Raw genomic sequence first — 23,712 nt, forward strand, 5'->3', positions numbered from 1 at the left:
TATAATTTACCAGGAATACTCAACAAACTTATACCTCTGTAATTTGAGCACTCACTCTTACCCCCTTTGCCTTTGTACAATGGCACTATGCACGCATTCCGCCAATCCTCAGGAACCTCACCATGAGTCATACATACATTAAACAACCTTACCAACCAGTGAACAATATATATATATATATATATATATATATATATATATATATATATATATATATATATATATATATATATATATATATATATGTATATATAAAGATATATTTATTTAATTATTCATTTATTTATTTTGCTTTGTCGCTGTCTCCCGCGTTAGCGACGTAGCGCAAGGAAACAGACGAAAAAATGGCCCAACTCACCCACATGCACATGCATATACATACACATCCACACACGCAAATACACATATCTATACATCTCAACATATCCATATATATACACACACAGACATATTATATATATTATATTATACTTTGTCGCCGTTTCCCGCGTTTGCGAGGTAGCGCAAGGAAACAGACGAAAGAAATGGCCCAACCTCCCCCCATACACATGTATATACATACGTCCACACACGCAAATATACATACCTACACAGCTTTCCATGGTTTACCCCAGACGCTTCACATGCCTTGATTTAATCCACTGACAGCACGTCAACCCCGGTATACCACATCGCTCCAATTCACTCTATTCCTTGCCCTCCTTTCACCCTCCTGCATGTTCAGGCCCCGATCACACAAAATCTTTTTCACTCCATCTTTCCACCTCCAATTTGGTCTCCCTCTTCTCCTCGTTCCCTCCACCTCCGACACATATATCCTCTTGGTCAATCTCTCCTCACTCATTCTCTCCATGTGCCCAAACCACTTCAAAACACCCTCTTCTGCTCTCTCAACCACGCACTTTTTATTTCCACACATCTCTCTTACCCTTACGTTACTCACTCGATCAAACCACCTCACACCATACATTGTCCTCAAACATCTCATTTCCAGCACATCCATCCTCCTGCGCACAACTCTATCCATAGCCCACGCCTCGCAACCATACAACATTGTTGGAACCACTATTCCTTCAAACATACCCATTTTTGCTTTCCGAGATAATGTTCTCGACTTCCACACATTTTTCAAGGCCCCCAGAATTTTCGCTCCCTCCCCCACCCTATGATCCACTTCCGCTTCCATGGTTCCATCCGCTGCCAGATCCACTCCCAGATATCTAAAACACTTCACTTCTTCCAGTTTTTCTCCATTCAAACTCACCTCCCAATTGACTTGACCCTCAACCCTACTGTGCCTAATAACCTTGCTCTTATTCACATTTACTCTTAACTTTCTTCTTTCACACACTTTACCAAAATCAGTCACCAGCTTCTGCAGTTTCTCACATGAATCAGCCACCAGCGCTGTATCATCAGCGAACAACAACTGACTCACTTCCCAAGCTCTCTCATCCCCAACAGACTTCATACTTGCCCCTCTTTACAAAACTCTTGCATTCACCTCCCTAACAACCCCATCCATAAACAAATTAAACAACCATGGAGACATCACACACCCCTGCCGCAAACCTACATTCACTGAGAACCAATCACTTTCCTCTCTTCCTACGCGTACACATGCCTTACATCCTCGATAAAAACTTTTCACTGCTTCTAACAACTTGCCTCCCACACTATATATTCTTAATACCTTCCACAGAGCATCTCTATCAACTCTATCATATGCCTTCTCCAGATCCATAAATGCTACATACAAATCCATTTGCTTTTCTAAGTATTTCTCACATACATTCTTCAAAGCAAACACCTGATCCACACATCCTCTACCACTTCTGAAACCACACTGCTCTTCCCCAATCTGATGCTCTGTACATGCCTTCACCCTCTCAATCAATACCCTCCCATATAATTTACCAGGAATACTCAACAAACTTATACCTCTGTAATTTGAGCACTCACTCTTATCCCCTTTGCCTTTGTACAATGGCACTATGCACGCATTCCGCCAATCCTCAGGCACCTCACCGTGAGTCATACATACATTAAATAACCTTACCAACCAGTCAACAATACAGTCACCCCCTTTTTTAATAAATTCCACTGCAATACCATCCAAACCTGCTGCCTTGCCGGCTTTCATCTTCCTCAAAGCTTTTACTACCTCTTATCTGTTTACCAAATCATTTTCCCTAACCCTCTCACTTTGCACATATATATATATATATATATATATATATATATATATATATATATATATATATATATATATATATATATATATATATATATATATATATATATATATATATATATATATATATATACATATATATATATATGTATATATATGCATATTTATATATATATATATATATATATATATATATATATATATATATATATATATATATATATATATATATATATATATATATATATATATATATATATATATATATATATATATATATGTATATATATATATATATATATATATATATATATATATATATATATATATATATATATATATATATGTATATATATATATGTATATATGTATATATATATATATATATATATATATATATATATATATATATATATATATATATATATATATATATATATATATATATATATATATATATATATATATATATATATATATATATATATATATATGTACATATATATATATATATATATACATATATATATATATATATATATATATATATATATATATATATATATATATATATATATATATATATATATACACACACTTATATATACATATATATATATATATATATATATATATATATATATATATATATATATATATATATATATATATATATATATATATACACACACTTATATATATATACACACATATATATATATATATATATATATATATATACACATATATATATATATATATATATATATATATATATATATATATATATATATATATATATATATATATATATATATACATATGTATAAATATATATATGTATATATCTTTTTTTTTTTTTTTTGCTTTGTCGCTGTCTCCCGCGTTTGCGAGGTAGCGCAAGGAATCAGACGAAAGAAATGGCCCAACCCCCCCCCATACACATGTATATACATACGTCCACATACGCAAATATACATACCTACACAGCTTTCCATGGTTTACCCCAGACGCTTCACATGCCCTGATTCAATCTACTGACAGCACGTCAATCCCTGTATACCACATCGATCCAATTCACTCTATTCCTTGCCCTCTTTTCACCCTCCTGCATGTTCAGGCCCCGATCACACAAAATCTTTTTCACTCCATCTTTCCACCTCCAAATTTGGTTTCCCACTTCTCGTTCCCTCCACCTCCGACACATATATCCTCTTGGTCAATCTTTCCTCACTCATTCTCTCCATGTGCCCAAACCATTTCAAAATACCCTCTTCTGCTCTCTCAACCACGCTCTTTTTATTTCCACACATCTCTCTTACCCTTACTTTACTTACTCGATCAAACCACCTCACACCACACATTGTCCTCAAACATCTCATTTCCAGCATATCCATCCTCCTGCGCACAACTCTATCCATAGCCCACGCCTCGCAACCATACAACATTGTTGGAACCACTATTCCTTCAAACATACCCATTTTTGCTTTCCGAGATAATGTTCTCGACTTCCACACATTCTTCAAGGCTCCCAGAATTTTCGCCCCCTCCCCCACCCTATGATCCACTTCCGCTTCCATGGATCCATCCGCTGCCAGATCCACTCCCAGATATCTAAAACACTTTACTTCCTCCTGTTTTTCTCCATTCAAACTTACCTCCCAATTGACTTCACCCTCAACCCTACTGTACTTAGTAACCTTGCTCTTATTCACATTTACTCTTAACTTTCTTCTTTCACACACTTTACCAAACTCAGTCACCACCTTCTGCAGTTTCTCACATGAATCAGCCATATAAATATATATATATATATATATATATATATATATATATATATATATATATATATATATATATTATCCCTGGGAATAGGGGAGAAAGAATACTTCCCACGCATTCCTCACGTGTCGTAGAAGGCGACTAAAGGGGACGGGAGCGGGGGGCCAGAAACCCTCCCCTCCTTGTATTTTAACTTTCGAAAAGGGGAAACAGAAGAAGGAGTCACGCGAGGAGTGCTCATCCTCATCGAAGGCTCAGATTGGGGTGTCTAAATGTGTGTGGATGTAACCAAGATGAGGAAAAAGGAGAGATATGTAGTATGTTTGAGGAAAGGAACCTGGATGTTTTGGCTCTGAGTGAAACGAAGCTAAAAGATAAAGGGGAGAGTTGTTTGGGAATGTCTTGGGAATAAAGTCAGGCGTTAGTGAGAGGACAAGAGCAAGGGAAAGAGTAGCACTACTCCTGAACCAGGATTTGTGGGAGTATGTGATAGAGTGTAAGAAAGTAAATTCTAGATTGATATGGGTAAAACTGAAAGTGGATGGAGAGAGATGGGTGATTATTGGTGCATATGCACCTATGCATGAGAAGCAAGATCATGAGAGGCAAGTGTTTTGGGAGCAGCTGAATGAGTGTGTTAGTGGTTTTGATGCACAAGACCGGGTTATAGTGATGGGTGATTTGAATGCAAAGGTGAGTAATGTGGCAGTTGAGGGAATGATTGGTGTACATTGAGTGTTCAATGTTGTAAATGGAAATGGTGGAGAGCTTGTAGATTTATGTGCTGAAAAAGGACTGGTGATTGGGAATACCTGGTTTGATAAGCGAGATATACATAAGTATACGTATGTAAGTGGGAGAGATGGCCAAAGAGCGTTATTGGATTACGTGTTAATTGATAGACGCACGAAAGAGAGACTTTTGGATGTTAATGTGCTGAGAGGTGCAACTGGAGGGATGTCTGATCATTATCTTGTGGAGGCGAAGGTGAAGATTTGTGGGATTTTCAGAAAAGAAGAGAGAATGTTGGGGTGAAGAGAGTGGTGAGAGTAAGTGAGCTTGGGAAGGAGACTTGCGTGAGGAAGTACCAGGAGAGACTGAGTACAGAATGGAAAATGGTGACAACAAAGGAGGTGAGGGGAGTGGGGGAGGAGTGGGATGTATTTAGGGAAGCAGTGATGGCTTGCGCAAAAGATGCTTGTGGCATGAGAAGCGTGGGAGGTGGGTTGATTAGAAAAGGTAGTGAGTGGTGGGATGAAGAAATAAGTTTATTAGTGAAAGAGAAGAAAGAGGCATTTGGACGATTTTTACAGGGAAAAAAGTCAAATGAGTGGGAAAGGTATAAAAGAAAGAGGCAGGAGGTCAAGAGAAAGGTGCAAGAGGTGAAAAAGAGGGCAAATGAGAGTTGGGGTGAGAGAGTATCATTAAATTTCAGGGAGAATAAAAAGATGTTTTGGAAGGAGGTAAATAAAGTGCGTAACACAATGGAGCAAATGGGAACTTCAGTGAAGGGGGCTAATGGGGAGGTGATAACAAGTAGTGGTGATGTGAGAAGGAGATGGAGTGAGTATTTTGAAGGTTTGTTGAATGTGTTTGATGATAAAGTGGCAGATATAAGGTGTTTTGGTCTAGGTGGTGTACAAAGTGAGAGGGTGAGGGAAAATGATTTGGTAAATAGAGAAGAGGTAGTAAAAGCTTTACGGAAGATGAAAGCCGTCAAGCCAGCAGGTTTTGATGGTATTGCAGTGGAATTTATTAAAAAAGGGGGTGACTGCATTGTTGATTGGTTGATAAGGTTATTTAATGCATGTATGACTCATGGTGAGGTGCCTGAGGATTGGCGGAATGCTTGCATAGTGCCATTGTACAAAGGCAAAGGGAATAAGAGTGAGTTCTCAAATTACAGAGGTATAAGTTTGTTGAGTATTCCTGGTAAATTATATGGGACAGTATTGATTGAGAGGGTGAAGGCATGTACAGAGCATCAGACTGGGGAAGAGCAGTGTGGTTTCAGAAGTGGTAGAGGATGTGTGGTTCAGGTGTTTGCTTTGAAGAATGTATGTGAGAAATACTTAGAAAAAGAAATGGATTTGTATGTAGCATTCATGGATCTGGAGAAGGCATATGATAGAGTTGATAGAGATGCTCTGTGGAAGGTTTTAAGAATATATGGTGTGGGAGGCAAGTTGTTTGAAGCAGTGAAAAGTTTTTATCGAGGATGTAAGGTATGTGTACGTGTAGGAAGAGAGGAAAGTGATTGGTTCTCAGTGAATGTAGGTTTGCGGCAGTGGTGTGTGATGTCTCCATGGTTGTTTAATTTGTTTATGGATGTGGTTGTTAGGGAGGTAAATGCAAGAGTTTTGGAGAGAGGGGCAAGTATGTAGTCTGTGGTGGATGAGAGAGCATGGGAAGTGAGTCAGTTGTTGTTCGCTGATGATACAGCGCTGGTGGCTGATTCATGTAAGAAACTGCAGAAGCTGGTGACTGAGTTTGGTAAAGTGTGTGAAAGAAGAAAGTTAAGAGTAAATGTGAATAAGAGCAAGGTTATTAGGTACAGTAGGGTTGGGGGTCAAGTCAATTGGGAGGTAAGTTTGAATGGAGAAAAACTGGAGGAAGTAAAGTGTTTTAGATATCTGGGAGTGGATCTGGCAGCGGATGGAACCATGGAAGCGGAAGTGAATCATAGGGTGGGGGAGGGGGTGAAAATTCTGGGAGCCTTGAAGAATGGTGTGAGGTGGTTTGATCGAGTAAGTAATGTAAGGGTTAGAGAGATATGTGGAAATAAAAAGAGTGTGGTTGAGAGAGCAGAAGACGGTGTTTTGAAATAGTTTGGTCACATGGAGAGAATGAGTGAGGAAAGATTGACCAAGAGGATATATGTGTCAGAGGTGGAGGGAACGAGGAGGAGTGGGAGACCAAATTGGAGGTGGAAAGATGGAGTGAAAAAGATTTTGAGTGATCGGGGCCTGAACATGCAGGAGGGTGAAAGGCGTGCAAGAAATAAAGTGAATTGGAACGATATGGTATACCGGGGTCGACGTGCTGTCAATGGATTAAACCAGGGCATGTGAAGCGTCTGAGGTAAACCATGGAAAGTGTGTGGGGCCTGTATGTGGAAAGTGAGCTGTGGTTTCGGTGCATTATTACGTGACAGCTAGAGACTGAGTGTGAACGAATGGGGCCTTTGGTGTCTTTTCCTAGCGCTACCTCGCACACATGAGGGGGGAGGGGGTTGTTATTCCATGTGTGGCGAGGTGGCGATGGGAACAAATAAAAGCAGACAGTATGAATTATGTACATGTGTATATATGTATATGTCTGTGTGTGTATATATATGTGTACATTGAGATGTATAGGTATGTATATTTGCCTGTGTGGACGCGAATGTATATACATGTGTATGTCGGCGTGTTGGGCCATTCTTTCGTCTGTTTCCTTGCGCTACCTCGCTAACGCGGGAGACAGCGACAAAGCAAAATAAAAATAATAAATATATATATACATACATATATATATATATATATATATATATATATATATATATATATATATATATATATATATATATATATATGTATATATATGTATATGTATCTTCCTCCTGATGGTGTTAAGGCCGTGGCGACAGTGTTGAAGGAAGGGCCCGATACTATACTTCCTAACTCTTCATAATGATTATTGTTCCTTATAAGTTTGAGGTATCATCTTCCTGGTTACAGCGACAGTAGGCAATCTGGTCTTTCTACTCAAGATATTGAGACTATTAACCTATTCAGGCGTAACATCCTCCCACTTGTGCTGGCAGGTGTGGCTGTGTATCATCGTGGCGACTGTGTTGGCGGGGCCGCTGCTTTCCTTGGTGAGCCGTCTTCTGGTGGTGTGTACGGGTGAGGCAGACTGGACTCAGTACTCCTTGCAAACCCTGAGTTTCAACATGTACAGGAGTCTAGTGTTTCAGGAGAGTCTCATCATCACCAATCATTGGTCCCTTCGCTTCATCTGCTTCGGATGGTTCCTCTTTACCTTCTGTATATATGGTGAGACTGAATCCCAGTTGTCCAGAAAGTTGTACAACGCACTTTGGTTTCTTGAAAAGAAAATGTTGGGTTGAAGAGCGTGGCGGAAGTAAGTGAATTTGGGAAGGAGACTTGTGCGAGGAAGTACCATGAGAGACTGAGTACAGAATGGAAAAAGGTGAGAGCAATGGACGTAAGGGGAGTTGGGGAGGAATAGGATGTACTTAACGAAGCAGTGATGCTTGCGCAAAAGATGCGTGTAGCGTGAGATGCGTGGCAGGTGGGTTAATTAGAAAGGGTAGTTAGTGGTGGGAAGAAGAAGTAAGAGTATTAATGAAAGAGAAGAGAGAGGCATTTGTACGAGTTTAGCAGGGAAATAGTGCAAATGACTGGGAGATGTATAAAAGAAAGAGGCAGGAGTTCAAGAGGAAGGTGCAAGAGATGAAAAAGAGGGATAATGAGAGTTGGGGTAAGAGAGTATCATTAAATTTTAGGGAGAATAAGAAGATGCTTTGGAAGGAGGTAAATAAAATGCGTAAGTCAAGAGAACAAATGGGAGCATCGGTGAAGGGGGCTAATGGAAAGGTGATAACAAGTAGTGGTGATGTGAGGAGATGCAGTGAGTATTTTCAAGGTTTGTTGAATGTGTTAGATGATAGAGTGGAAGACATAGGGTGTTCTGGTCGAGGTGGTGCGCGAGGTGAGAAGGTTAGGGAGAATGATGTGGTAAAAAAAGAAGAGGTAGTAAAAGCTTTGCAGAAGATGAAAACTGGCAAGGCACCGGGTTTGGATGGTATTGCAGTGGAACTTATCAAAAAGGGGGGTGACTGTGTTGTTGACTGGTTGGTAAGGATATTTAATGTATGTATGAATCATGGTGAGATGACTGAGGATTGGCGGATTGCTTGCATAGTGCCATTGAGTATTCCTGGGAAATTATATGGGAGGGTACTGATTGAGAGGGTGAAGGCCTGTAAAGAGCATTAGTTTGGGAAGAACAGTGTGGTTTCTGAAGTGGTAGAGGATGTGTGGATCAGGTGTGCGCTTTGAAGAATGTACGTGAAAAATACTTAGAAAAGCAAATGGATTTGTATGTAGCATTTATGGATCTAGAGAAGGCATATGATAGAGCTGATATAATGGAAGGTATTAAGAATATAGGGAGTAGGAGGCAAGTTGTTAGAAGCAGTGAAAAGTTTTTATCGAGAATGTAAGGAATGTGTACGTGTAGGAAGAGAGGAAAGTGATTAGTTCTCAGTGAATGTCGGTTTGCGGCAGGGGTGTGTGATGTCTCCATGGTTGTATAATTTTTTTATGGATGGGGTTATTAGGGATATGGATGCAAGAGTTTCGAAAAGAGGGGCAATATTGCAGTCTGTTGTGGAAGAGAGAGCTTGGGAAGAGAGTCAGTTGCTCGCTGATGATGCAGCTCTGATGGCTGATACGGTTGAGAAACTGCAGAAACTGGTAACTGAGTTTGGTAAAGTGTGTGAAAGAAGAAAGTTGAGAGTAAATGTGAAAAAGAGCAAGGTTATTAGGTACAGTAATGTTGAGAGACAAGTCAATTAGGAGGTAAGTTTGAATGGAGAACAACTGGAGGAAGTGAAGTGTTTTAGATATCTGGGAATGGATTTGGCAGCAGATGGAACGATGGAAGCGGAAGTGAGTAACATGGTGGGGGAGAGGCGAAAGTTCTGGGAGCGTTGAAAAATGTGTGGAAGGCGAGAACATTATCTCGGAAAGCAAAAATGGGTATGTTTGAAGGAATAGTGGTTCCAACAACGTTATATGGTTGCGAGGCGTGGGCTATTGAAAGAGTTGTGTTGAGAAGGGTGGGGGTGTTGGAAATGAGATGTTTGAGGACAATATATTGTGTAAGGTGGTTTGATCGAGTAAGTAATGAAAGGGTGAGAGAGATGTTTGGTAATAAAAAAAAGTGTGATTGAGAGAGCAGAAGAGGGTGTTTTGAAATGGTTTGGCCACATGGAGAGAATGAGTGAGGAAAGATTGACCAAGAGGATATATGTGTCAGAGGTGGAGGGAACGAGGAGAAATGGGAGACCAAACTGGAGGCGGAAAGATGGAGCGAAAAAGGATTTGAGTGATCGGGGCCTGAACATAGAGGAGGGTGAAAGGCGTGCAAGAAATAGAGTGAACTGGAGCGGTGTGGCATACCGGAGTCGACGTGCTGTCAATGGATTGATCCAGGGCATGTGGAACTTCTGGGGTAAGCCATGAAGAGTTCTGTGGGGCCTGGATGTGGAAAGGGAGCTGTGGTTTCGGTGCATTATACACGACAGCTAATGACTGAGTGTGAACGAATGTGGCCTTTATTGTATTTTCCTAGCGCTACCTCGTGCGCATGAGGGTAAAGGGGGTTGTCTTTTCATGTTTGGCGGAGTGGCGACGGGAATGAATAAAGGCTGCAAGTATGAATTATGTACATGTGTATGTATGTATATGTCTGTTTATGTATGTATATGTATATGTATATGTTGAAATGTATAGGTATGTTTATGTGCGTGTGTGGACGTGTATGTATATACATCTGTATGAAGGTGGGATGGGCCATTCTTTCATCTGTTTCCTTCCGCTTCCTATCTAATGAGGGAGACAACGACGAAAGAATGGCCCAACAAACCCACATACACATGTATATACATACAAGTACACAAAGGCAAATATGCATACCTATACATCTAAATGTACACATATATATACACACAACATATACATATATACACATGTACATAATTCATACTGTCTGCCTTTATTTTCCCATCGCCACCTCGCCACACATGGAATAACAACCCCTTCCCCACTCATGTGTGCGAGGTAGCGCTAGGAAAAGACAACAAAGGCCCTATTCGTTCACACTCAGTCTCTAGCTGTCATGTAATAATGCACCGAAACCACAGCTCCCTTTCCGCATCCAGGCCCCACACAACTTTCCATGGTTTACCCCAGACGCTTCACATGCCCTGATTCAATCCACTGACAGCACGTCGACCCCAGTATACCACATCGTTCGAATTCACTCTATTCCTTGCACGCCTCTCACCCTCGTGCATGTTCAGGCCACGATCACTCAAAATCTTTTTCACTCCACCTTTCCACGTCCAATTTCGTCTCCCACTTCTCGTTCTCTCCACATCTGACACATATATCCTCTTGGTCAATCCTTTCTCACTCATTCTCTCCATGTGACCAAACCATTTCAAAACACCTTCTTCTGCTCTCTCACCCACACTGTTATTATTTCCATACATCTCCCTTACGCTTACATTACTTACTCGATAAAACCACCTCACACCACATATTGTCCTAAAACATCTCATTTCCAGCACATCCACCCTCCTGCGCACAACTCTATCCATAGCTCACGCCTCGCAACCATACAACATTGTTGGAACCACTATTCCTTCAAACATACCCATTTTTGCTTTCTGAGATAACGTTCTCGACTTCCAAACATTCTTCGAGGCTCACAGAATTTTCGCCCCCTCCCCACCCTATGATTCACTTCCGCTTCCATGGTTCCATCCGCTGCCAGGTCCATTCCAAGATATCTAAAACACTTTACTTCCTCCAGTTTTTCTCAATTCAAACTTACCTCCCAATTGACTTCACCCTCAACCCTACTGTACCTAATAACCTTGCTCTTATTCACATTTACTCTTAACTTTCTTCTTTCACACACTTTACAAAACTCAGTCACCACCTTCTGCAGTTTCTCACATGAATCAGCCACCAGCGCTGTATCATCAGCGAACAACAACTGACTCACTTCCCAAGCTCTCTCATCCGCAACAGACTGCATACTTTTCCCCCTTTCCAAAACTCTTGCATTCACTTCCCTAACAACCCCATCCATATACAAATTAAACAACCATGGAGACATCACACACCCCCGCAAACCAACATTCACTGAGATCCAATCACTTTCCTCTCTTCCTACACGTACACATGCCTTACATCCTCGATAAAAACGTTTCACTGCTTCTAACAACTTGCCGCCCACACCATATATTCTTAATACCTTCCACAGAGCATCTCTATCAACTCTATCATATGCCTTCTCCATATCCATAAATGTTACATACAAATCCATTTGCTTTTCTAAGTATTTCTCACATGCATTCTTCAAAGCAAACACCTGATCCACACATCCTTTACCACTTCTGAAACCACACTGCTCTTCCCCAATCTGATGCTCTGTACATGCCTTCAATCTCTCAATAAATTCCCTCCCATATAATTTCCCTGGAATACTCAAGAAACTTTTACCTCTGTAATTTGAGCACTCACTCTTATCCCCTTAGTCTTTGTACAATGACACTATGCAAGCATTCCGCCAATCCTCAGGCACCTCACCATGTATCATACATACATTAAATAACCTTACCAACCAGTCAAAAATACAGTCACCCCCTGTTTTAATAAATTCTACTGCAATACCATCCAAACCTGCTGCCTTGCCAGCTTTCATCTTCAGCAAAGCTTTTACTACCACTTCTCTGTTTATCAAATCACTTTCCATAACCCTCTCACTTTGCACAGCAACTCGACCAAAACACCCTATATCTGCCAATTCTCTGTTCCTTCTTTTGGAAAATTAAAAAAAAAAAACGAGAGGGGAGGATTTCCAGCCCCCCGCTCCCTTCCCTTTTAGTCACCTTCTACGACTTGCAGGGAATACGTGGTAAGTATTCTATCTCCCCTATCCCCATACACATGTATATACTTACGTCCACACACGCAAATATACATACCTACACAGCTTTCCATGGTTTACCCCAGACGCTTCACATGCCTTGATTCAATCCACTGACAGCAGGTCAACCCCGGTATACCACATCGCACCAATTCACTCTATTCCTTGCCCTCCTTTCACACTCCTGCATGTTCAGACCCCGATCACAGAAAATCTTTTTCACTCCATCTTTCCACCTCCAATTTGGTCTCCCTCTTCTACTCGTTCCCTCCACCTACGACACATATATCCTCTTGGTCAATCTTTCCTCGCTCATTCTCTCCATGTGCCTAAACCACTTCAAAACACCCTCTTCTGCTCTCCCAACCATCTCTCTTACCCTTACGTTACTCACTCGATCAAACCACCTCACACCACACATTGTCCTCAAACATCTCATTTCCAGCACATCCATCCTCCTGCGCACAACTCTATCCATAGCCCACGCCTCGCAACCATACAACATTGCTGGAACCACTATTCCTTCAAACATACCCATTTTTGCTTTCCGAGATAATGTTCTCGACTTCCACACATTCTTCAAGGCCCCCAGAATTTTCGCCCCCTCCCCCACCCTATGCTCCACTTCCGCTTCCATGGTTCCATCCGCTGCCAGATCCACTCCCAGATATCTAAAACACTTCACTTCCTCCAGTTTTTCTCCATTCAAACTCACCTCCCAATTGACTTGACCCTCAACCCTACTGTACCTAATAACCTTGCTCTTATTCACATTTACTCTTAACTTTCTTCTTCCACACACTTTACCAAAATCAGTCACCACCTTCTGCAGTTTCTCACATGAATCAGCCACCAGCGCTGTATCATCAGCGAACAACAACTGACTCACTTCCCAAGCTCTCTCATCCCCAACAGACTTCATACTTGCCCCTCTTTCCAAAACTCTTGCATTTACCTCCCTAACAACCCCATCCATAAACAAATTAAACAACCATGGAGACATCACACACCCCTGCCGCAAACCTACATTCACTGAGAACCAATCACTTTCCTCTCTTCCTACACGTACGCATGCCTTACATCCTCGATAAAAACTTTTCACTGCTTCTAACAACTTTCCTCCCACACCATATATTCTTAATACCTTCCACAGAGCATCTCTATCAGCTCTATCATATGCCTTCTCCAGATCCATAAATGCTACATACAAATCCATTTTCTTTTCTAAGTATTTCTCACATACATTCTTCAAAGCAAACACCTGATCCACACATCCTCTACCACTTCTGAAACCACACTGCTCTTCCCCAATCTGATGCTCTGTACATGCCTTCACCCTCTCAATCAATACCCTCCCATATAATTTACCAGGAATACACAACAAACTTATACCTCTGTAATTTGAGCACTCACTCTTATCCCCTTTGCCTTTGTACAATGGCACTATGCACGCATTCCGCCAATCCTCAGGCACCTCACCATGAGTCATACATACATTAAATAACCTTACCAACCAGTCAACAATACAGTCACCCCCTTTTTTAATAAATTCCACTGCAATACCATCCAAACCTGCTGCCTTGCCGGCTTTCATCTTCCGCAAAGCTTTCACTACCTCTTCTCTGTTTACCAAATCATTTTCCCTAACCCTCTCACTTTGCACACCACCTCGACCAAAACACCCTATATCTGCCACTCTATCATCAAATACATTCAACAAACCTTCAAAATACTCACTCCATCTCCTTCTCACATCACCACTACTTGTTACCACCTCCCCATTTGCGCCCTTCACTGAAGTTCCCATTTGCTCCCTTGTCTTACGCATTTTATTTACCTCCTTCCAGAACATCTTTTTATTCTCCCTAAAATTTAATGATACTCTCTCACCCCAACTCTCATTTGCCCTTTTTTTCATCTCTTGCACCTTTCTCTTGACCTCCTGTCTCTTTCTTTTATACATCTCCCACTCAATTGCATTTTTTCCCTGCAAAAATCGTCCAAATGCCTCTCTCTTCTCTATCACTAATACTCTTACTTCTTCATCCCACCACTCACTACCCTTTCTAATCAACCCACCTCCCACTCTTCTCATGCCACAAGCATCTTTTGCGCAAGCCATCACTGATTCCCTAAATACATCCCATTCCTCCCCCACTTCCCTTACTTCCATTGTTCTCACCTTTTTCCATTCTGTACTCAGTCTCTCCTGGTACTTCCTCACACAGGTCTCCTTCCCAAGCTCACTTACTCTCACCACCCTCTTCACCCCAACATTCACTCTTCTTTTCTGAAAACCCATACAAATCTTCACCTTAGCCTCCACAAGATAATGATCAGACACCCCTCCAGTTGCACCTCTCAGCACATTAACATCCAAAAGTCTCTCTTTCGCACGCCTGTCAATTAACACGAAATCCAATAACGCTCTCTGGCCATCTCTCCTACTTACATAAGTATACTTATGTATATCTCGCTTTTTAAACCAGGTATTCCCAATCATCAGTCCTTTTTCAGCACATAAATCTACAAGCTCTTCACCATTTCCATATATATATATATATATATATATATATATATATATATATATATATATATATATATATATATATATATATATATATATATATATATATATATATATATATATATATATATACATATATATATATATATATATATATATATATATATATATATATATATATATATATATATATATGTATATATATATATATATATATATATATATATATATATATATATATATATATATATATATATATATATATATATATATATATATATATATATATATATATATATATATATATTTTGGGGTGTCTAAATTTGTGTGGATGTAACCAAGATGAGAAAAAAGAAGAGATAGGTAGTATGTTTGAGGAAAGGAACCTGGATGTTTTGGCTCTGAGTGAAACGAAGCTGAAGTGTAAAGGGGAAGAGTGGTTTAGGAATGTTTTGGGAGTAAAGTCAGGGGTTAGTGAGAGGACAAGGGCAAGGGAAGGAATAGCACTACTCCTGAAACAGGAGTGGTGGGAGTATGTTATATAGTGTAAGAAAGTAATCTCTAAATTGATGTGGGTAAAAGTGAAAGTTGATGGAGAGAGATAGGTGATTATTGGTGCATATGCACCTGGGCATGAGAAGAAAGATCATGAGACGCAAGTGTTTTGGGAGCAGCTGAATGAGTGTGTTAGTGATTTTGATGCACGACACCGTGTTGTAGTAATGGATGACTTGAATGCAAAGGTGAGTAATGTGGCAGTTGAGGGAATAAATTGTATACATTGGGTGTTCAGTGTTGTAAATGGAAATGCAGAAGAGCTTGTAGATTTATTTGCTGAAAAAGGGCTGGTGATTGGGAATACCTGGTTTAAAAAGCGAGATATACATAAGTATACGTATGTAAGTAGGAGAGATGGCCAGAGAGCGCTATTGGATTACGTGTTAATTGATAGGCGCGCGAAAGAGAAACTTTTGGATGTTAATACGCTGAGAGGTGCAACTGAAGGGATGTCTGTATAATGGGTAACTTGAATGCAAAGGTGAGTAATGTGGCAGTTGAGGGAATAAATTATATACATTGAGTGTTTAGTGTTGTAAATGGAAATGCTGAAGAGCTTGTAGATTTATGTGCTGAAAAAGGACTGGTGATTGGGAATACCTGGTTTAAAAAGCGAGATATACATAAGTATACGTATGTAAGTAGGAGAGATGGCAAGAGAACGTTATTGGATAACGTGTTAATTGATAGGCGCGCGAAAGAGAGACTTTTGGATGTTAATGCGCTGAGAGGTGCAACTGGAGGGATGTCTATTCATTATCTTGTGGAGGCGAAGGTGAAGATTTGTAGGAGTTTTCAGAAAAGAAGAGAGAATGTTGGGGTGAAGAGAGTGGTGAGAGTAAGTGACTTTGGGAAGGAGACTTGCGTGAGAAAGTACCAGAAGAGACTGAGTACAGAATGAAAAACGGTGAGAACAAAGGAGGTAAGGGGAGTGAGGGAGGAATGCGATGTATTCATGGAAGCAGTGATGGCTTGCGCGAAAGATGCTTGTGGCATGAGAAGCGTGGAAGGTGGGTTCATTAGAAAGGGTAGTGAGTAGTGGGATGAAGAAGTAAGATTATTAGTGAGAGAGAAGAGACATGCTTTTGGACGGTTTTTGCAGGGAAAAAGTGCAAATGAGTGGGAGATGTATAAAAGAAAGAGGCAGGAGGTCAAGAGAAAGGTGCAAGTGGTGAGAAAGCGGGCAAATGAGAGTTGGGGGTGAGAGAGTATGATTGAATTCTAGAGAGAATGAAAAGATGTTTTGGAAGGAGGTAAATAAAGTGCGTAAGACAAGGGAGCAAATGGGAACTTCAGTGAAGGGGGCTAATGGGGAGGTGATAACAAATAGTGGTGATATGAGGAGATGGAGTGAGTATTTTGAAGGTTTGTTGAATGTGTTTGAAGATAGAGTGGCATATATAGTGTGTTTTGGTCGAGGTGGTGTGCAAAGTGAGAGGGTTAGGGAAAATGATTTGATAAACAGAGAAGAGGTAGTAAAAGCTTTGCAGAAGATGAAAGCTGGCAAGGCAGCGGATTTGGATGGTATTGCAGTGGAATTTATCAAAAAAGGGGGTGACTGTATTCTTGACTGGTTGGTAAGGTTATCTAATGTATGTATGACTCATGGTGAGGTGCCTGAGGATTGGCGGAATTCTTGCATAGTGCCATTTTACAAAGGCAAAGGGGATAAGAGTGAGTGCTCAAATTACAGAGGTATAAGTTTGTTGAGTATTCCTGGTAAATTAGGGAGGGTATTGATTGAGAGGATGAAGGCATATACAGAGCATCAGATTGGGGAAGAGCAATTTGGCTTCAGAAGTGATAGAGGATGTGTGGATCAGGTGTTTGCTTTGAAGAATGTATGTGAGAAATACTTAGAAAAGCAAATGGATTTGTATGTAGTATTTATGGATCTGGAGAAGGCATATGATAGAGTTGTAGAGATGCTCTGTGGAAGGTATTAAGAATATACGGTGTGGGAGGCAAGTTGTTAGAAGCAGTGAAAAGTTTTTATCGATGACGTAAGCCATGTGTACGTGTAGGAAGAGAGGAAAGTGATTGGTTCTCAGTGAATGTAGGTTTGCGGCAGTGGTGTGTGATGTCTCCATGGTTGTTTAATTTGTTTATGGTTGGGGTTGTTAGGGAGGTGAATGCAAGAGTTTTGGAAAGAGGGGCAAGTATGAAGTCTGTTGTGGATAAGAGAGCTTGGGAAGTGAGTCAGTTGTTGTTCGCTGATGATACAGCGCTGGTGGCTGATTCATGTGAGAAACTGCAGAAGATGGTGACTGAGTTTGGTAAAGTGTGTGAAAGAAGAAAGTTAAGAATAAATGTGAATAAGAGCAAGGTTATTAGGTACAGTAGGGATGAGGGTCAAGTCAATTGGCAGGTAAGTTTGAATGGAGAAAGCTGGACGAAGTAAAGTGTTTTAGATATCTGGGAGTGGATCTGGCAGCGGATGGAGCCCTGGAAGCGGAAGTGAATCATAGGGTGGGGGAGGGGGCGAAAATTCTGGGAGCCTTGAAGAATGTTTGGAAGTCTAGAACATTATCTCGGAAAGCAAAAATGGGTATGTTTGAAGGAATAGTGGTTCCAACAATGTTGTATGGTTGCGAGGCGTGGGCTATGGATAGAGTTGTGCGCAGGACGGTGGATGTGCTGGAAATGAGATGTTTGAGGTCAATATGTGGTGTGAGGTGGTTTTATCTAGTAAGTAATGTAAGGGTAAGAGAGATGTGTGGAAATAAAATGAGTGTCGTTGAGAGAGCAGAAGGAGTTTTGAAATGTTTTGGTCACATTGAGATAATGAGTGAGGAAAGATTGGCCAAGAGGATATATGTTTCAGAGGTGGAGGGAACGAGGAGAAGTTCGAAACCAAATTGGAGGTGGAAAGATGGAGTGAAAAAGATTTTGAGTGATCGGGGCCTGAACATGCAGGAGGGTGAAAGGCGTGCAAGGAATAGAGTGAATTGGAACGCTGTAGTATACCGGGGTCGACGGGCTGTCAATGGATTGAGCAGGGCATGTGAAGCGTCTGGGGTAAACCATGGAACGTTTTGTGGGGCCTGGATGTGGAAAGGGAGCTGTGGTTTCGGTGCATTTTTGCATGACAGCTAGAGACTGTGTTTTAACGAATGTGGCCTTTGTTGTCTTTTCCTAGCGCTACCTCGCACACATGAGGGGGGAGGGGGTTGTTATTCCATGTGTGATGAGGTGGCGATGGGAATAAATAAAGGCAGACAGTATGAATTATGTTCATGTGTATATATGTATATGTCTGTGTGTGTATATATATGTGTACATTGAGATGTATGGGTATGTATATTTGCGTGTGTGGACGTGTATGTATATACATGTGTATGTGGGTGGGTTGGGCCATTCTTTAGTCTGTTTCCTTGCGCTACCTCGCTAATGCGGGAGACAGCGACAAAGCAAGATATATAGATAAATAGGTAATATCCCCTGGGGATAGGGGATTAAGAATACTTCCCACGTATTCCCTGCGTGTCGTAGAAGGCGACTAAAAGGGGAGGGAGCGGGGGGCTGGAAATCCTCCCCTCTCGGTTTTTTTTTTTTCAATTTTCCGAAAGAAGGAACAGAGAATTGGGCCAGGTGAGGGTATTCCCTCAAAGGCCCAGTCCTCTGTTCTTAACGCTACCTCGCTAATGCGGGAAATGGCGAATAGTTTGAAAGAATATATATATATATATATATGTATATATATATATATATATATATATATATATATATATATATATATATATATAAATATATATATATATATATATATATATATATATATATATATATATATATATGTATACATATCCCTGGGGATAGGGGATTAAGAATACTTCCCACGTATTCCCTGCGTGTCGTAGAAGGCGACTAAAAGGGGAGGGAGCGGGGGGCTGGAAATCCTCCCCTCTCGTTTTTTTTTTTTTTTTTTTTTCCAAAAGAAGGAACAGAGGGGGCCAGGTGAGGATATTCCAAAAAAGGCCCAGTCCTCTGTTCTTAACGCTACCTCGCTAACGCGGGAAATGGCGAATAGTTTAAAAAAAAAAAAAAAATATATATATATATATATATATATATATATATATATATATATATATATATATATATATATATATATATATATATATATGTATATATATATATATATATATATATATATATATATATATATATATATATATATATATATATATATATATATATATATGTATATATATATATATATATATATATATATATATATATATATATATATATATATATATATATATATATATATATATATATATAATCATTGCCATTATAGTTCTTGATTCTCGTTTCCTGCATCAGCAAGTTAGCGCCAGGATACAGACGAAGAAAGACCTATCCACTCGTATACACACATATATTAATAAACGTCCATACACTACATACATCGATATGTACATACATATATCAACATATACATATAAACATAAATATACGCATACATAGCCGTATACATATATACACATATTCATATCCTAATTGTTTGCCTTCCTTCATCTATTCTAGCGCCACCCCGCCCCACAGGAAACAGCATTGCCATCCCCTGCGTGTGAGGGTTACCGCCAGGAAAACAGACCAAAAAGGCCACATTCGTTCACACTCAGTCTCTAGCTGTCATGTGTAATGCACCAAAACCACAGCTCCCTTTCCACATTCAATCCCCACAGACATTTCCATGGTTTACCCCAGGCGTTTCACATGCTCTGGTTCAGTCCACTGACAGTACGTCGACTCCAGTATACCACATTGTTCCAATGCACTTTAGTCCACTTTAGCACCCTCCTGCATATTCAGGTCCCGATCACTCAAAATATTTTTCACACCATCCTTCCTATTCCAATTTGGTCTTCCGCTTCTCTTTGTTCACCTCTGATACATATATCCTCTTTGTCAACCTACCCTCACTCATTCTCTTCATATTCCAAACCATTTCAACACACGCTCTTCTGCTCTCTCAACTACATTCTTTTTGTTAACACACATCTCTCTTACCCTTTCATTACTTACTCGATCAAACTACCTCACATCACATATTGTCCTTAAAATTTTCACTTCCATCACATCCACCCTCCTCCGCACAACCCTATCTATATCCCATGAATCGCACCTCGCACGCGTGCGGGGGGAGAGGGGTGCCATTTCATGTGTGGCGGGTTGGCGACGGAAATGGATGAGGGCAGCAAGTATGCATATGTATATGTGTTTATCTATATATATATATATATATATATATATATATATATATATATATATATATATATATATATATATATATATTGTTGGAAAGAATCACAATTTTGCGCGTGATCAAGATATTCCTATGAGTCCACTGGGAAAATGAAACACGAAAAGTTCCCAAGTGCACTTTCGTGTAATAATCACATCATCAGGGCACACAAGAGAGAAATATAACAGTCAGTTGATATACATCGAAGAGACCAAGCTAGGACGCCATTTGGTAAACATGTGATTGTCCAAAACATACAACGAGCGTTCATAAACTTATCATTTTACAAATCTTGTCAACAATAAAGTTATCTAATTTGTAAAGACCATCACTAATATTAAGATTATAATTATTTGTGTATTTCATAATAGAAGTCTAATTTAGTCTAACTCTAAGTTCCTTGAGGAAACTGAGATAAATTTTCTGTTGGTCAGACTGGTAAGGATCTTTCTGTTAGACTTTAGCAACATAAATATAGTATAAGAACGGGACAAGAATCAAATGCCTTGTTTTATCATGTTAAAAACTATGATCATTGTATTGACTGGAGTAACGCCATCTCAGTGGTTAATTCTAACTCTATTACCAAGAGAAATATCACTGAATCTTCTATTATTAAATACAAAAAGAATTATAATCTTAATATTAGTGATGGTCTGTACAAATTACTTAACTTTATTGTTGACAAGATTTAAAGAATGATAAGTTTATGAACGCTCGTTGTATGTTTGGACAATCACATGTTTAGCAAATGGCGTCCTAGCTTCGTCTCTTCGATGTATATCAACTGACTGTTATATTTCTCTCTTGTGTCTCCCCTGATGATGTGATTATTACACGAAAGTGCACTGGGGAACTTTTCGTGTTTCATTTTCCCCGTGGACTCACAGGAATATATATACATATATGTATATATATATATATATATATATATATATATATATATATATATATATATATATATATATATATATATATATATGTTATCCCTGGGGATAGGTGATTAAGAATACTTCCCACGCATTCCTCAAGTGTCGTAGAAGGCGACTAAAGGGGACGGGAGCGGGGGGCCAGAAACTTTCTAAAAGGGGAAACAGAAGAAGGAGTCACGCGAGAAGTGCTCATCCGCCTCGAAGGCTCAGAGTGGGGTGTCTAAATGTGTATGGATGTAACCAAGATGAGAAAAAAGGAGAGATAGGTAGTATGTTTCAGGAAAGGAACCTGGATGTTTTGGCTCTGAGTGAAACGAAGCTAAAGGGTAAAGGGGAAGAGTGGTTTGGGAATGTCTGGGGAGTAAGGTCAGGGGTTAGTGAGAGGACAAGAGCAAGGGAAGAAGTAGCACTACTCCAGAATCAGGAGTTGTGGGAGTATGTGATAGAATGTAAGAAATTAAATTCTCGATTGATATGGGTAAAACTGAAAGTTGATGGAGAGAGATGGGTGATTATTGGTGCATATGCACCTGGGCATGAGAAGAAAGATCATGAGAGGCAAGTGTTTTGGGAGCAGCTGAATGAGTGTGTTAGTGGTTTTGATGCACGAGACCGGGTTATAGTGATGGGTGATTTGAATGCAAAGGTGAGTAATGTGGCAGTTGAGGGAATAATTGGTATACATGGGGTGTTCAGTGTTGTAAATGGAAATGGTGAAGAGCTTGTAGATTTATGTGCTGAAAAAGGACTGGTGATTGGGAATACTTGGTTTAAAAAGCGAGATATACATAAGTATACGTATGTAAGTGGGAGAGATGGCCAGAGAGCGTTATTGGATTACGTGTTAATTGATAGACGCACGAAAGAGAGACTTTTGGATGTTAACGTGCTGAGAGGTGCAACTGGAGGGATGTCTGATCATTATCTTGTGGAAGCAAAGGTGAAGATTTGTGGGGGTTTTCAGAAAAGAAGAGAGAATGTTGGGGGTGAAGAGAGTGGTGAGAGTAAGTAAGCTTGGGAAGGAGACTTGTATGAGGAGAGACTGAGTACAGAATGGAAAACGGTGAGAACAAAGGAGGTAAGGGGAGTGAGGGAGGAATGGGATGTATTTAGGGAAGCAGTGATGGCTTGCGCAAAAGATGCTTGTGGCATGAGAAGCGTGGGAGGTGGGTTGATTAGAAAAGGTAGTGAGTGGTGGGATGAAGAAGTAAGATTATTAGTGAAAGAGAAGAGAGAGGCATTTGAACGATTTTTGCAGGGAAAAAATGCAAATGAGTGGGAGAGGTATAAAAGAAAGAGGCAGGAGGTCAAGAGAAAGGTGCAAGAGGTGAAAAAGAGGGCAAATGAGAGTTGGGGTGAGAGAGTATCATTAAATTTCGGGGAGAATAGGAGGATGTTTTGGAGGGAGGTAGGTGGGGTGCGTGGGACAGGGGAGCAAATGGGAACTTCAGTGAAGGGGGCAAATGGGGAGGTGATAACAGGTGGTGGTGGTGTGAGGGGGAGATGGAGTGAGTATTTTGAGGGTTTGTTGAGTGTGTTTGATGATAGAGTGGCAGATGTAGGGTGTCTTGGTCGAGGTGGTGTGCAAAGTGAGAGGGTTAGGGAGAATGATTTGGTAAATAGAGAGGAGGTAGTGGGGGCTTTGCGGAAGGTGAAAGCCGGCAAAGCAGTGGGTTTGGATGGCGTTGCAGTGGAATTTGTTAAAGGGGGGGGGTGACTGTATTGTTGACTGGTT

General features: G+C 40.1%; 1 protein-coding gene across 1 annotated transcript in view; it reads left to right on the forward strand.

Moving 5' to 3' along the window:
- Nucleotides 1–23,712, forward strand: part of LOC139753087 (glutamate receptor ionotropic, delta-2-like) — a 92,789-nt gene that overhangs the window by 8,451 nt on the left and 60,626 nt on the right. Inside the window, exon 3 of the mRNA XM_071669172.1 lies at nt 7,782–8,013. Within this exon, the coding sequence (XP_071525273.1) occupies nt 7,782–8,013 (232 nt within the window). The remainder of the gene's footprint in view (nt 1–7,781; nt 8,014–23,712) is intronic.

This window comes from Panulirus ornatus, chromosome 14 (genome assembly GCF_036320965.1).
Source record: "Panulirus ornatus isolate Po-2019 chromosome 14, ASM3632096v1, whole genome shotgun sequence".
Lineage (NCBI taxonomy): Eukaryota > Metazoa > Arthropoda > Malacostraca > Decapoda > Palinuridae > Panulirus > Panulirus ornatus.